Source organism: Littorina saxatilis, linkage group LG4, assembly GCF_037325665.1.
Source record: "Littorina saxatilis isolate snail1 linkage group LG4, US_GU_Lsax_2.0, whole genome shotgun sequence".
Classification (NCBI taxonomy): Eukaryota; Metazoa; Mollusca; class Gastropoda; order Littorinimorpha; family Littorinidae; genus Littorina; species Littorina saxatilis.
The window spans coordinates 27,592,796-27,609,911 of record NC_090248.1 but is presented as its reverse complement, the minus strand read 5'-3'; the positions used below and the strand labels follow the sequence as shown (position 1 = coordinate 27,609,911).

Genomic DNA, 17,116 nt, shown 5'->3' with positions numbered 1-17,116 from the left:
TAAAAATACAAGCATTAGCACTTCAAATGCAAACGTTTATTTAACTTGCAGTCATATTGTGTAACATCATTAAATGCTCTCTCTTTCAAACTCGCTCGTTCACTTGATCGATCATTTACACACAAGCACACACATTTACATTTTCTCACTAATGTCCTGTTAACCTTCGCCTGTTCGGGTTATCGACTACACACGGAAGTCATTGTGGGGCCCGACATGAGCCCAGCAAATGATGATCAGATTTGCACTATAGTCATCGCACTCACAAGCATTTAAAAATACAAGCATTAGCACTTCAAATGCAAACGTTTATTTAACTTGCAGTCATATTGTGTAACATCATTAAATGCTCTCTCTTTCAAACTCGCTCGTTCACTTGATCGATCATTTACACACAAGCACACACATTTACATTTTCTCACTAATGTCCTGTTAACCTTCGCCTGTTCGGGTTATCGACTACACACGGAAGTCATTGTGGGGCCGTGCGGACCCATGCTTCTCATTTCCTTCTTTGAGAAACATGGGTCCGCACGGCCCCACGATGTTTGTAGTCTAAATATGACCTTTTTTTGTTAATTACTTCTCGCTGAAATTTTAGGACATGAGCTTTTTAGGTGCCCGAGGCATTCTTAAAAGCTCATTAAAAAATTCCAACTAGTTAAAGAGATATTTGCAATTAAACACCCTTCTGGGTTCACATGGACCCACGACCACCGGCGAAGGTTAACATATTCATAGTGGCTTGATCATGATGGCACGTGCACTTGACCAATACATTTTCTTTATGCAATCATCAATTTACTGAGTCATACAACTTCAGGCTTTGCTTTTGGACATACAGCAGGAAAATGGTCACTAAATACACGTTTTGGCTCATAGTCATACATGTTCATACCCTCTCTGCATAGCAAAGACAGGGCAGCCAACTTTTTCCTCAGAGACTCCCTTGCTTGTGCAAAAGTCGCTGCTTCGAAGACATCTTCATTCTGGTCTAACCTTTCTTCTTCTTCCTATGCCTTTACTGGTGTTCAAAATGATCAACATCAGCGGCACTGCCTACCTAAAGCGTGTCTTTCCGCTGAAAAGATGTCTTCTAGCCTGTTTCTTGCATCTAGAAGATTCACAAAGCACCTGTCTAGAAACAAAATGGATCACCATTCGAAAGGTGTCCGTTCTCTGAGAAGCCGCACGCTGGCCTGTTTGTACTCAATCTGACGTATCCACAGTTCCTGACAGCTGTCCAGACAGGCTAAGATGGACGCTCCCTTCCAGCTGACCAGGCTTGGGTCTATGTCCTGTGGCAGACATAGAATTCAAAACAGTCAGAAAATATCCAGTATCAAGTTCAATATATTTTCTTAATATGCGCAAACAACCTGAAAGGATTGTGTATCTGGAATAACTTCTTGTGTTCGGGGGGGTTCTTATTCGTATTTATAGCCTTATCAGAAAAGTAAGCAAGTGCTCTAAATATCAAATGGAGGTATGTGCTCTACATGGGATTTCACTGTATTCTTATTTGAATTTGTGGCCTCATCAGAAAATTAAGAAAATGCTCTTAATAATAATATCAAATGGAGGTATGTGCTCTAAATAATGATAACTTGGTTATGACGATTATCCGTGAAAGACACAGGCACAATGACCCACCTTGGGGCGGTGGACGACATCCATAGTCTCTAGAGTGGAGCGGTAGTGGGCCGGCATGTTCATCCACACCTGGTACTGAAGCCACAGCTGTGCTCCCTCAAATCCCAGCCCTCCGCCAACCAGCAGAATTGTGCTGAGCATTCGCCGCTTCATCTCTTCACCGTCTGTGCACAGTAAACGGTCACAATACAGGCCAGAAAACTGTTAATACAGTAAAAAAAAACTTATAAGACTTACAACAAGAAGAGCAAACGCTCGATCGAGTCACTTTCGCAGTTCTGAATATTATATGAGGCATCAGATGGACAGGAAGAAATTGCTATTCACAACACAATGAGTCACGTTCACATAAAATTTGAGCCCGGTCACTTTTATAGTTTCCGAGAAAAGCCCAACGTTAAGTTGTGTGTTGCCGAACAGAAAAGGCTAGTTATCTCCCTTGTTTTTCTGATAACGTTCGTAAAAGGCTACAGATGTAAATACTTTGATGTAAAGAATAATCCTACAAAGTTTCAATCACATCCGATGAACTTTGTCAAAGATATAAAATGTCTAATTTTTCCTTTGACGCTGACCTGTGACCTTGAAAAAGGTCAAAGGTCAACGAAACCATCGTTAAAGTGTAGAGGTCATTGGAGGTCACGACTAAACAAAATATGAGCCCGATCGCTTTGATAGTTTCCGAGAAAAGTCCAACGTTAAGGTGGTGTCTACGGACGGCCGGCCGGCCGGCCGGACAGACTAACACTGACCGATTACATAGAGTCACTTTTTCTCAAGTGACTCAAAAATGGACAAAATCAGGTCTTAAAAAGGAGGGAGTCTTAAAATGGGGGTAAATTTACAGAGGCTATAAACAGAAATTTAATAAAACAGGGTCTTAAAAGGGAGGAAGTCTTAAATTGTTTTTTTTAAAAGGGGGGTTCCACTGTAGACGAATTCTGAAAATTACTCTTTCAGGTTTGTATCAGTTGTGAAAGAGTGAATAAACTTGATTTTTACTCGGACAACATTGGAGGGGCCAATCACTAGCGAGAGGTGTGTCGTAAACACGTGGACAGGAGCACATGTGACTTTTATTTGTCAGAGGTCAAGGCAAGGGTTCACTCTTTCACAACCAATACAAACCCGATAGAGTTATTTCCGAAAATCGTCTATAACTGGAACATATCTATAGGCAGGGGTTGAGCTGACTATGAGAGATATGTGACTCTTGACACACTAGTCCATATTTTGTGTCAGTTGACAACAAACAGACTTGCGTGCACTTTAAGCGACTGTGAAATTCAATCTGTGACTTAAGAAAGCGTGTAGATTTTGATGCATTTCCTTGCATGAAGTGGCTCCTAAAGTATGTCAAAAATCAAAAAAAGACTTATTGTTCGGGAGGCTTCATCCCTTGGGCCACAACGGGGGCTTTGCTTCCAGATCCTACTGGGAACCTGGGTCAAGGTGCACGAACCGAAAGTGGGTGCCACCTAAACGTGAGAGAACAAACTGATTCATGAAAATCACAACAAATCTCAATTTCAACCAATCCAACACTGCGGCTGGCTCCCACCCGGTTGGTAACTTTCTCATACACCTCGGCCCTGTGGACTCGCATTATTTTCTATTTTCCCAACATTCTGCCCAGCAATGCCACTCACCACACTTGTCGATGCTGTGCAGAATAGCCTGGTCCACACCCATGAGTTGCAGAATATTGGTAGTCCCCTCCTCCTCCAGTATCTCGTCCTCTTCCTCCTCCTCCTTGCGGCCCGCCTTGGCGCCGCTGTCTGACGGTGCGAGACTGTCGGGTATGTCGTTGGAGTCGTCCTCCATGGCAGTCGGCTGGAGGTCCTCCAGATTGCCCATGCTTGTATCGGCCATGTCGCGGCCCGATTCTGCTGCGTCCTTCTTTAGTCGGCCTCCCTGAGGAGTGAGAGAAGAAAAACGAGAGGTGGCACGGAAAATTAAAACTGTCTGTTTGCAAAACAAAATTACAATATTTTGATGTTCTTTAGTAAACACATTCATGCTCATTTTTAGACCTAGTACGGACACTTTTTGAAAAAAGGATGGATTTCTTTTAAAAAAAAGTTTAAAAAAAAAGTTATTGACAGTGACAAAATAAGCATCATCATACAGTGCTCAATTCTATGGTGTTAAAAAATGCTAAAAACCCAAAACATGTCACAGAAGGATTTTGGATAAAAATTCCATGCTGCATCTTGCCGTAAGCTGCTAGAATCCTGTTGTTTTTATTTAAGACTCTGGGACACATGATTATGTGGATGAGAGAGAAAAGATTTAATTATGTTTCCCTGTTTCCGTGGAATCTTCACTGATACCTTGATAATACTAACATCAGATACAGTATAGTAACCAAAGTTTTATAGTGCAACACTACTATTCCTTGTTAAAATGAACACTAAATTTAGTTTTTCTCTGCTATGTGTACCGCAACTGGAAAATTACTGAAAAATGCCACCGTAACTGCAAACTACTGTTAGTTTTACCCTTGCAAATTTCTGCACACGTAACCATGCATAGTTTACTCCAAGATCGGGTGACTGAGAATCAGAAACGCAGAAGAAGACTCCAAAACTGATGCCTGTGCACTCCAGAAAACACCGGTACTTCTGAGTAAGATGCAACAAGTACTGTTTTTCATAACCTAGTGTGCACATAAGAATAAGATTTTATTTTGACCTGTGAGGTTACCCTCATAGAAATTCGGGCTGCTTTCTCACTGGGGAAAGCGAGCTGCCATACAGTATGGTGCTACCCATTATTTTCTTTTTCTGCATGCCCATGTTCATGTTTCCAAGCCCTGAGACTTTCGTTGTGAACTTGGGTTCATTATCGTGCGCATGCGTGCACACGGGGTTATTTGGACACCGAGGAGATTCTGCAGAAAGTTGACTCTGGGGAATAAATCCCTTGCCAAACATGGGGATTAAATCCCACGGCAATAGCGCCAACTGGTTTTTGAAGCCAGTGCCGCTACCGACTGAGCTATTTCCCCGCCCGCAAGCAACCTATTTCTCACCCCCGATTGGCGCGATGTTCTACGCAGATAATCCTGGTCGTAGGGATCCTCAGGGTCACTCTCCCCTCGCGGCTGTGTGCGGATCAGGTGGGAGCCCTGAAGTCCAAAGGCCTCGGGTTTGAAGATGGCTAGAGGGGCGAGGATCATCTCGTCTCCGAGACGCAGGCCGTACTTGATGATGTTCTCCTGGGGCAGCTTGATCTGAATCACGTGGGGCTTGACACCATGGCGATCCTACAACAGGATTGCAGAGAATGAAGAGAAGAACAACAGGATTGCAGAGAATGAAGAGAAGAACATTTACTACAGTGGTAACTGTAATGTCAGGCCCCTCGGATGAGCGGACACTCTGAATAGGCAAACCACGTAAGGTTTTATACTGTGTTGATCCTGCAGTAGAGAATCTTTAACAAATAGAGGCAAAAGATCTGGTAAACAAAGGGAAGCAAACGTTCTAAATGCATACGACATGAGGATATCAAATGGCTTTTAAGCCATCATGGGTGCATACATAAGCAGGCACATCCTAATGCCATTTATAAACACTTACCTGATCGAGATGGCAGAAAGCCTCTTTGATTTCTTGAAGCTGCAAAACACCCGGTGCCTGAGTCAAGTCCATTTGCGGCAGACGGGCGCCGCTGCGAGCCAGCAAACTGTGAAGACACCGACTGATGTCGCTGCCGCCATATTCCATGGTGATTCTGACAGGAAAGACCAAAAGTATTATAAAAATGAACTTTATTTCAAACTTATAACTGTCTGTGTGTATGGCTTTAAAGGGCAGCTGTTGGGTTGCCTGGTCACAGGAAAGTCACGTTCAAATATGAGTTTTCTGAGTAGATTCAACGTTGATTTAGTCCACAAGAACACTGTTGTATTAACAGGTTGAAACCATACAAATTTGCGAAACTTGCTGCTAGTACTTGTAATCCGTAAGAAAACGAAGCAGGCCGAAATGACGCAAAATTTGAGATGGAGGAGGAGCGGGGGGTGGGGGCGAAATACATGCATATAATGAACTCCGTTATTGTCTGTAGGGGATCAACGGTGTGTGTCTTTGTGTGTGTACATGTTGGCACGTCTTCTTCGTCTGTATTCCTGAGCTTCCTATTCTCTGGGTCACCATATGGTGAGAATTTTGCGTGCCACACTGTTTTGGGCCCTGCCAAGAAGTCAGTATGTGTGCCAGGTATCTGTGTTTTCCAAGTACAATTCCATCGGCTTAGCAGGCATGGGAATTCCAAAATAGGAAAAACTCTGAAAATAGGCCGAGGTTCACGGGCCGCCTAGGCCCCGGTGGGGTACAGGGGCAGAGCCCCTTTCCGGAAGGAAAACAAATTTTAGCATTTTAGACCAATATTTTGATAGTTCTCGTGTGAGCAAATAATGGATAGAGAGACAACAGTATACATATAATTTAATTTACCTGTTTTTTTGCCGCGGACAATTTTGTTATTTTCGCTGAAACGTAATTTCCTTTGTGCGGACAATTCCCATGCCTGCTTAGAGTGTGCACTGGATGCAGCCTCTGGTAAATGCAGAAAAACACATGCCATACCTGGGCCTCAAACCCACACTGATGGCCACAAATTAGCTGCACAGATAAGCGTGCTACCGTTTGAGCTACTTATCCATCCTACATGGGGGTGTAAATACAGTGGAACCCCCCCCCCCCCCCCCCCCCCGCCCCCGCCGCCTTTTTAAGACCTCCTCCCTTTTAGGAACTTAGTTTTTCAGATTTTCTGTTTATATACCCTCTGTATATTTACCCGCAATGTAAGACTCCCTCCCTTTGAAGACCTGATTTTCTTGATTTGTTTGAAGTCGCTAAAGGGGGGTTCAGCTGTACTGACATTCTGGCAGCCCTGATCATTTTCTCTCATCTTCTACATAAAGAACCTTCACATGTGTATGCGCTCCTAAACATGTGAAGAGCTAGCCATTTTTTTTAAGGCCAAAAAACAAAAGAAGTTGTTTTTGGTTGAGCTGTGGGAAGTGTACAGTTATATTACGTTCCTGTCAAGGAAAACCAGTATTTTTGTCAGATGGATTTGTTCACACGTTCAACTTTATGTGTGTGAGAATCTGTCTATGTATATAATTAGGGGACGGTCACTTTGCGTAGGTGCGGGTGATTGTAAATCAGTACAGTGCACACGAGAGTGCAAGTGCGTGGAGGAGTTCCGGTTTTACATATATATTATGATTGACCCGTTAAAGCAGATTGCCTGTGCGCCTAACATGTTTTCTATGCATTTCTATTTGTAATTGTGTATCACCCTATTTATGGGCTATGGCCTGAAATAAAACATTCCTGAGTCCTGAGTCTTAGTCTTACTATTTGTCTTTCATGTGATTACATCAAAGATAGTGCATCACCATCCAACCTTACCACTCACCTCTACTCTCACACATCTTACCTTTACCTTGTTCTATCCACAGACAAAGAGACACAAAATGAACACACCTTGTCGCATGATGAGACATGCCATCATCGACGCAGCAGACACTGGATTTCTGGTCACCGACGTCCACTACACACGCGCATGGAAGACCAGCCCCAAACGTGGCACACACTGACTCCTGAAAAGACAGTGCATCAGGTTAGCTTAGACAAACATATCAAAAGTTTTGCCTACAACGCTCCACAACAAAACTCCTATTATTTACTCCCCCCCCCTTCCCTCCACACACACAAACTCATTTTTGAGATCCTAGTTTTTCAGATGCCCTGTTTACAATCTCTGTAAATTAACCTCCATTTTAAGACACCCTACTTAGGGGTTCTATGATATAAGCCAAACTGACGTTTCCAAACTGGCACTCACTGTTCACAGACCCACGTGACTCTCATTACTTGAACTCTTTTTTAACAGAAGAAGCTGCATTTTTTTTGCTGTTATTACAAATAAAACCACACAAAATTTGAGCAAAACTACCCCACTGGTACATACAGCTGAAATAATCAGTAAAACATACAGAAATAACTGAAAACTTTGTGGAGAGGGACAGCTCCATTCAGGGCACTGTCACTGCAAGGGACATAACTCGGTTGCAAACTCCGACTTGACTATCTTCTTCTTCTTCTTCGTTCATGGGCTTAGACTCCCACGTTCACTCATGTTTTAAGCACAAGTGGAGTTGTACGTGTATGACCGTTTTTACCCCGCCATTCAGGCAGCATACGCCGATTTCGGGGGAGGTATGCTGGGTATTTTCGTGTTTCTATAACCCACCGAACTCTGACATGGATTACAGGATCTTTTCCGTGCGCACTTGGTCTTGTGCTTGCGTGTACACACGAAGGGGGTTAAGTCACTAGCAGGTCTGCACATAAGTTGACCTGGGAGATCGGAAAAATCTCCACTCTGAACCCACCAGGCGGCAGCGACCGGGATTCGAACTCACGACCTCCCGATTAGGAGGCCGACGTCTTACCACCACGCCACTGCGCCCGTCCGACTTGACTATTGTCTCAGATTTATGCAATGGCAGTTCTGTTTTTTCCCCTTCTGCCTGGTTGAAATTTATATATATATATATATATATATATATATATATATATATCCCATGACCTCCCTTCTTTGTCTCTGTAAATGTACTCTAGGTATATTTCTTGTATTTCCATTGTTCTCTTGTTACATCTATGATGTAACTATTGCACTCTTATAACACATAAAATAGAGGATAAATAAGGGTGCACGAAATACATCATAGCTGGCTCTACTTTCTGTTGTCCTTGACATTCCAAAATGCACATGTACCAATAGACCGGATGTGCACAGGGTAACCACGCTTTTGAGAACTTGCGCGAGAGTCGTTCAGTGTCATAGCTGAGTTTTAGTCTCGACTTGCCGAGACTATCATCGTAGCGTCATAGATTTCATGACGTCTGTCGTCCATCGCGTCATATTAAGGGGACGTAATCTGTTATGTTTCCTTCTATTCGCTGTTCTATTTCTCTCTTGTGATCAACATGACAAGCCGTATGTGTTTGAGTGTGTGTGCTCGTGCTATCAACTAAAACTAAAGTCAAACTAGCAATCGTTAAAAACCCAGTCCGTCCGACCAGCACTGCTATTCTGCTATGTTCAGACTATGCTCATGTGAAGATACAGCGTGCCCGGTACACACGCCCTTATCGGTACATCATCGACTACGAGTGTTCTCTGGACAAGCTGTTTAATGCATTTTGCGAGTACTTCTACCTCTTCTGCGGTGCAGTAGGCCCTATAGACGATGAAGGTGTCCAAGATCTCAGGAGATGCGTGTGTAACCACTAGGTATTCAGTCAAATCCGTGTAAGAGGCTTTCAACTGACGGGGACAACCAAGCCACCATTATGCACCGACTTGACATAGATCAACAGACGTGCCTTTAGAATAAGGTATGTGCAGAGGTGCCTCATCTGAACAGACAACTAAAGCTTGATGTTTCCGTCACACTTTGTCTTTTAGATCTTCATGGGATATACAGGTTACAACACTCGTAATTTTTTATATGGCTTGTATTTCAGTCAAGACCCAGCGGGAATATCAAAGGGACTCACTCGCCAGAGCTCGTGAGTCCCTTGATATTCATCCGCTGGGTCTTGACTGAAATACAAGCCATATAAAAAACCACTCGTGTTGTAACCTCTATGTACTTTCCCATCTGATGCGCCTTTAAAAAATCATCATGCATGCTACAAAACCAATCATCAAAGGCAATATTCAATTTCAAAGTAGGTTTCAATATACTACAAAGGTGAACAGCTGCTATTGTTACACTTCTACCCCGATTGTAGGCAGGATGGCTGATAGCAGATACAAGAATGAGTTGTACCTGATGTAATATGACAGCCTCAAAACCCAGGTTGTTCAGCAGCATCTCAAACAGGGCCTTGGCGTGTCTTGGGTTGTAGACGTCAGGTAACAGCAGGATGGCTCTGTAATGCTGTAGGAACACACACACACACACACACACACACACACACACACACACACACACACACAAACACACAGTTAATTTAGTTACCTGATAATTACATTCCGTTATTTTTCTCTTGGAACCAGGACAACAAACTTCATAATTCAATTATAAATCAAATATGTAACAATCGAATGGCAACAGCCAATAACAATGTTGATTTTTTTCTCTCACCGTTTTCAACTTTGTGTTCGCAAAAATCTTTTCAATCAAGCCGTCGAAAGACTTTGTGCGATAAAAGGAACAGCATGTACGGGATCCAATTACTGACTCAGTGGATAGAACAGTTATTTTGACACTCAATTTGGGATTAAAAGTGTGTAGAATGATTTAAAATCATAATTATCTATATGATAACAATGTGTCACATCAGGACTGAGAAATACGCTGTCGCTAAAACTGCGACACAGGAGCCGTATGGGTTAACTACCTTGAGGTCCTTAGCGGGAATCTGCAGCTGGGAGTAAATGATGGAGGTCCAGATGGTCTCTAGGTCTGCAAGCACTGACATCAATGACCCGCCCGCTTTGTCATGTAGGTTGAGGCGTCCTCGCTTCATGGGCCAGCTCACTTGGTAGCCATCTTTTGGATTAATGAACAAAGCCTGTGGGGACAGAAAGAACACAAGTTAAAGAACTTAAAGCCATATGTACTCGATGACTATACACGCTAATTGCTTTACCAACAGCTGGAGACAGACTAAATTAAGTTCCCTGCAAAATATTGTGGTCTAGGACCCCTTAAATGTTGAGATATTTGAATTTTCATTTTGATCTGGATCGTCCTATTTATAGATTTGGCAACACATGTAACGTTGATGCAAGGGAGAGAACACTGCGGCTTTGTTGACATCCTCACTTTTTCAGAGGCTAGAACAAGCTGTAATGCATGTATTATGGTCCGCGCATGGTGACGTATCGTCATTATATGGTCTTATGGTGCGTTTGACATCGATTGTGGGCAAACTACACTTTGTAAACACGGGAGTGCGTTAGTATGCCTTTAAACCACCATCACAGAATTCTAATAAATACAAAAAGGAATACATTTATTGTTTTCGTGCCTCAAACTTACACGTTTTTCATGACGCATTCCTATTATTTGTTATAATGATAAGTATAGTAGACATAAGAATATAGCTGAACAAGTACAAGTACATAAACCATCTCGTTCTTTCCCTTTCTACCCAACACTCTCATGCACTCACTCACACATCTCAAATGAACACAATTCTCTCAAAAACATAAGCATCATTGGAACAGAAACCTAGAAAAGGATATCTCAAGTACTGTGATTCAAAAGACATTGGAGAAAAGAAAACAAAAAAGACAGAGAGAGATCGAGAGAGACGACAAGAATCCACAAAAGCTAGGATGGAGAAAAGAAAACCAAAAAAACTATGTCACTGTTCATTCATCTGTTGTCTTGGTCAGCCTATATATATATATTCACTTGCAATGTTCAACAATCACAATAGATAGAAATACAAATAGTGGAAACCCCCTTTTAAGACATCAAAACGTCTGAGAACATTTGGACTTAAAAAGGAGGTAGTCTGAAAATGGAGGCAACTACAGAGACTTTCAACAGGAGATCAGAGAAAGCAAGGTCATACAAGTAGGGGAGGAGGATAGTGTCTTAACACTTTCTACCCCACCTATGTTGACCCATTTTTTTTTAGCCCAGACCAGCTGTGCTGCAGCAGGTCATTCAGAATTGTAGTAACTGTGTAGTATAACTGGAATGAAGGCGTTAATTAAATGGATGTTACAGGAAGCGACTGAAGCTAACAGTCTGAGCGGATATATCCGTACCTGGTCAAATAGAGCCATACCAGTGGGTACGGATATATATCCGTACCTGGGAGACAATGAGTTAAAGAGTGATTTCCAAGTGCTGTACAGTGGAACCCCCCTTTGAAGACCCCTAATTTAAGACTCCCTCCCTTTTAAGACTGTTTTTTTCCAGAGTTTCCGTTCATAACCTCTGTAAATTTACCCCCGTTTTAAGTCGACTCCCTCCTTTTTAAGACCTGATTTTCTCAGATTTTTTGAGATCTTAAAATGGGGGTTCCACCATACTCCAAAATAATGACACAAGTACCGCAGAAGGAAAAGCATGCTAAATGAGGTCACCTCCTCTCCAACCACAAAATCAGGGCGACTGTCAACGTTTGTCCATTTCTGAGAACAGATGCGGTCCGACTTGGCTGGGTGTGCCTTGCTGTTGTAGCCAATCAGCTGAAAATATAAACAGAACGAAACTGAAAAGACAACTCTGTATGATTTCATTCATGCTTGCATTTAATTAACTATACAAGAAGCAAACTAATACATCTCAAATCAAATCAAATCAACTTTATTATCTCACATGGAGAAATTGCAATGGTGGTGCATGTAAGTTGTAACATAAACTAGAAACGAAACACTAAGTTAGGTTGTAACACTTGAACATGTAAACGTAACAAGTAAAACAGAATAGACCACTCTGTATGACCACATTCATGCTTTCAAACAACAACAAGCAATATATCTAAGTTGGGCTGTGACACTTAATTGTGAGGGAAAACAGCATTGAGTATCAAAGTCACAAGCATTTCAAATCTGGTTTGTTAATAAGGACACACATTCATTACGGAATTCTATACCAGTTCTATAATACAGCACAATTGGCTTTTTGCGACATGTTTCACATTCAGCATTCACAATCAATAAACGTCCTGACATACAGTTGCTTATCCTACTTGTATGAACAAAAAAAAGTAACATCTTCATCAAGAAGATAACTAAGCATAGCAAAATACAACAACAAACTAGGCAAACAAAGAACTTTTTGGAAGTAAAAACAACAACAACAAACGACAGGATGTGCATACCACTACTATTATTCGTGAATATATTAATTTTGTATGAAAACATCTCCATGAACAAAGTGAACGCCCCTATAGCTGTTATGCACATTCACACACCTGTTTGACAGGAACAAGTTGCCTGTATTCTCCCGTGTGAGTAGGTCGGGAAAGAAGTAAGTCTTCCACTGCCCGGTAGCCTTCTTTGACTTGTTGATCCCTGTCTGGATGCTGAAATAATCAACACAAATATATATAATACTAGATGAATACCCAGCTTCGCCGGGTGGATCGCGAGACAGAGTATGCAGCGTGGCGGTTCGCCGGCTTAGAGCACGTGTTGAAAATTTTCATCGACCAGTTTGTGCCCGGGGTCCACCTGAATATGCCCACCAAATTTGATGCAGATTCATCGAGAACTTTGGCAGTGCATCGCGAACAGACAGACACACAGATACACATACAGACAGTAGTCGTACCTACCATCTACTGTAGAGCTTCTGGGTAGACGACATTTCTGGTCTGCCTGTTTGGTGAGGGGTAGTATTAGTGGCAATATTTTGAAGATGGGAGGGATTTTGTACACGAATTGCAATACTTAGATGTTCTACCTGTGCAGAAAAGCGCTGGTTAGATTCGTTTTCGTTGTGTGGCGGAAGTGAAAGAAGTGAAGAAGTAGAGCCGAAAAAAAAGTGTTTAGTTTCGTAATTCGTATCGCGAAACTGGGTCGCCGCGCTTAGAGCACGTGTTGAAAATTTTCATCGACCAGTTTGAATCAATCAATCAATCAATATGAGGCTTATATCGCGCGTATTCCGTGGGTACAGTTCTAAGCGCAGGGATTTATTTATTTTTTATTTTATGCAATTTATATCCCGCACATATTCAAGGCGCAGGGATTTATTTATGCCGTGTGAGAATTTTTTTACACAATACATCACGCATTCACATCGGCCAGCAGATCGCAGCCATTTCGGCGCATATCCTACTTTTCACGGCCTATTATTCCAAGTCACACGGGTATTTTGGTGGACATTTTTATCTATGCCCATACAATTTTGCCAGGAAAGACCCTTTTGTCAATCGTGGGATCTTTAACGTGCACACCCCAATGTGGTGTACACGAAGGGGCCTCGGTTTTTCGTCTCATCCGAAAGACTAGCACTTGAAGTTGAACCCACCACCTAGGTTAGGAAAGGGGGGAGAACATTGCTAACGCCCTGACCCAGGGTCAAACTCGCAACCTCTCGCTTCCGAGCGCAAGTGCGTTACCACTCGGCCACCCAGTCCAAATGCAAATTAAAGGCACAGTAAGCCTCCCGTAAACCATCACAGATACAGTCCGGCTTTTACACACAGTACAAACACCCTTTCATTTAAACACTCACCGCTTGAGAACATCCTAGGTGCCCTCCGTAAAGAGCGAACAATTTTCAAAGAATTTATTTTTGCGTGGTTTATCTTACCTCTGAGCCATTGTGAACCCGTGTGATCCAGTTTCCCTTTTCCACAATGTAGTCGTCAGTTAGTAATTTGAATGCGACTCGATGTGAGCTTATCTGCAATAGCACGTTTTTATACACAAAACAAACGGCTGTGGTTCACAAGAACTCTAGCGATGGCTTTTGACTGTTGAGAGGAACTGGCGATATGCATAAACCCTCGTCTGCTACAACCCTTGCGTGACCCTGCTTCTGGGCTTTTCTTTTTTTAAACTTTCACAACTTCGTATTGTACTGATCTTGTCTTGATGAAAAAAGAATTCTTTTATGATTAAAGAATGTTTGTGTAACAAACTGTCAATTTATTATTTAGATGTTAAAAGTTAGGTCTAGCGCAAAAACGCACCACGGTCCAAAAACATTCTTCGGTCCACGGCTATCGCCAGTTTAGAATGAGACCCGAAGGGAAGTAACTCATTTTTGACCTGAGTTCAGGATGGGTCCAAAAAGTGTCTGAGACAATCTGCAAAATTAATTCTTTAAAAATTGCTCGCTCTTTACGTAGGGCACCTAGGATGTTCCTGTTTGGTGAGCGTTCAAATGGAAGGGTGTTTGTACTGTGTGTAAAAGCCTGACAGTATCTGTGATGGTTTACGGGAGGCTTACTGTGCCTTTAACTACTAATCATTCATTTGTTAAGTTTTTGTTGTTATACTCTTAGCTTTATTTGGACTGGGAGTTGGACAACAATAACATTACAGATCGAGTCAAGTAATAATTAAGTCTGACACATCAACTCTTTGTGTGCAATAAATTCAAAATGTCACTGAATTCAACATTTGTTATACAGCAAGAATCTATCTTCAAGGTCAAAATCTAAAAAGAAAGGCAGTTAAATCTCAAGCATTTGTAGAACAGGTAATTTTTGTAGTTTAACTTGAAAGACTAGTGACCAACTGAGACAAGAAATGTAAATTTGTGAAGAAAAATCAAACATCAGGCTAAGATACCAGCTAGGCTTCAAAGTGGATCTAGACCTATATATAATACTAGAGGAATACCCGGCTTCGCCGGGGTGAATCGCGAGACAGAGACAGACAGCGTGGCGGTTCACCACAATCACCTTTGAAGGCGAAGTCCTGTCAAACGGGATTGAGAATTTTGGAGCTTATTTCTTAGCCCTATATTATCTGCTGTGGCTTCTCAAATGCCAGAACATACAGACAGACAAAAGCCGCTAGACCACATCACAAACAGAACTCTACAATACACAGGTTTTTGCCCACACACACACACACAAACACACACACACACAGAGAAGCCGTATATATATATGCATATCTGTATCTATAAATATATAGAGATAGGTGAGAGTGTATTTTTCGCGTGGCTATAAATTGATTCGACCTTTTCACTTTGACAGTAAGAACAACTTACGGGTGCAAGGGAAGCGTTGTGGACAGCGCAGTGGACAGCGCAGTGACATTCTAAAAATAGTAATAGTAACTTACAAACGGGAAAGCCACACGAAGGAAGGGAGATAAACGCCAAACACTGGAGAAGATAAGGAAGAGTTACTTATAATGGTGACATGAACACAAAAACCAAAATCAGTTCAGCGCTGCGCGCTGAGAGCACGTGTTGAAATATCTCATCAATGATATTGTGTCCGGGGTGTAGCTGAATACGGTGTCCAAATTTGAAAAAGATCCAGCGAGAACTTTGGCGTTGTGATGTGGTGTAGCGGCTTTGGTGTGTCGGTATGGGGGCCCGGGTAGCTGAGGTGGAACCAAAATCGGTTCAGCGCTGCGCGCTGAGAGCACGTGTTGAAATATCTCATCGATGAGGTTGTGTCCGGGGTCTCTCTGAATAAGCCCACCAAATTTGAAGCAGATCCATCGAGAACTTTGGCCGTGCATCGCGAAGACACAGATACACAGACACACACACAGATACACAGACAGACACAAGTCGTATATATGCATATATATAGATATATATATTCATAAAGAGTATAATATATTTTGTAGGAAAGAAAACCTCAATAAAAAACAAAGAATTTTTACATGTATGCAGTCTCCAAACGCTGCAGTCAGCTAAAAGTCAATTTAGCTCTATAAGTAATTTTAAAGTATAATAGTCAGAAAAAGACAAGTTAAACCACAAGTTAACCTTGTTTTAAAACATACCTTGTTGTGCTTCATTGCAATGATAAATGATTTTGACACTTGATTGCAGCATTATTGTTCTTTGAACAATATTTGAATACATCTTTTAAACTATATAATTCACCTTGCATTCTTCCCGCAAAATCCAGTCTGACCGTGCTTGCTTTGGTTTGGCAGAGGTACACCTGCGAGCGATGCAGTGAGGGACGGTCACTGGGTAAGCATCTGACGCCCGCCCGATGCGCAGATTGTAAGAACCAGGGTGAATCACAATCACTGTTGCTTGCTGAATGGGCTGATGAAGATACAATAAAGGACATGTATACATGTATAAATAACATGCTCATGAAACCTAAAACCTGTAACCCTGGGCCCATATTGAGAAAGCCTCCGACAGGGGTTTTGTCGGTACGAGAAACAGAAAACTTCCGATAACCCCTCTATCGTGGAATTCACATTCAAACCCACTGTGCGATAGGAATTAACGCAGAGCCGTTGATTATCAAAGTACTTGTAAACAAAACCAATCTGATGCTTCACAGCCTTTACTTTAATGTTGATTACATTTCCGGAGTGTCCATAAATGAGCAGACAACCACATCAACACTACGAGTCTCATTCGACACCATTTTGCGAAGGGACGCAATGAACTTTTGATTCATTTCCTCCGCTTGGGACAAACACACACAAAACTTATGCTGCACAGCAATTTATTGTCGGAGTATGGAACACACTTGGAGTGTGTAGAAGTGGTTGTATACTATGTGAGTGCACATCAATGCCAGCCCTCTGTACACTCCGAAAAAGAGATGGCGGAAGTCAATACGTATGTCGGATTGATTTTCATTGGCTACTTCCGAAGACAACCTGACATGGAAGGGGGCATTTCATAAGCTTACGATTTGTAACCGAGCTTTTGCTTGTCAGATATACAGACCTATCACTCCTGTATACATTCGGAGTGTTAAAATTAATATATAAATATACATTATAATATAGC

The 17,116-nt window shown here is 42.1% G+C and overlaps 1 protein-coding gene across 1 annotated transcript in view; it reads right to left on the bottom strand.

The window, feature by feature from the left end:
- Positions 1–287: 287 nt before the first annotated feature.
- LOC138964382 (actin-related protein 8-like) overlaps positions 288–17,116 on the bottom strand; it is a 17,300-nt gene continuing 471 nt past the window's right edge. The window contains exons 2-12 of the mRNA XM_070336321.1: positions 16,241–16,411; positions 12,627–12,737; positions 11,794–11,898; positions 10,089–10,262; positions 9,515–9,625; positions 7,158–7,273; positions 5,238–5,391; positions 4,688–4,921; positions 3,303–3,567; positions 1,654–1,817; positions 288–1,298 (exon numbers count right to left, since the gene is read on the bottom strand). Coding sequence (XP_070192422.1) covers positions 1,155–1,298; positions 1,654–1,817; positions 3,303–3,567; positions 4,688–4,921; positions 5,238–5,391; positions 7,158–7,273; positions 9,515–9,625; positions 10,089–10,262; positions 11,794–11,898; positions 12,627–12,737; positions 16,241–16,411 — 1,749 coding nt within the window. The 3' untranslated portion in view covers positions 288–1,154. The remainder of the gene's footprint in view (positions 1,299–1,653; positions 1,818–3,302; positions 3,568–4,687; positions 4,922–5,237; positions 5,392–7,157; positions 7,274–9,514; positions 9,626–10,088; positions 10,263–11,793; positions 11,899–12,626; positions 12,738–16,240; positions 16,412–17,116) is intronic.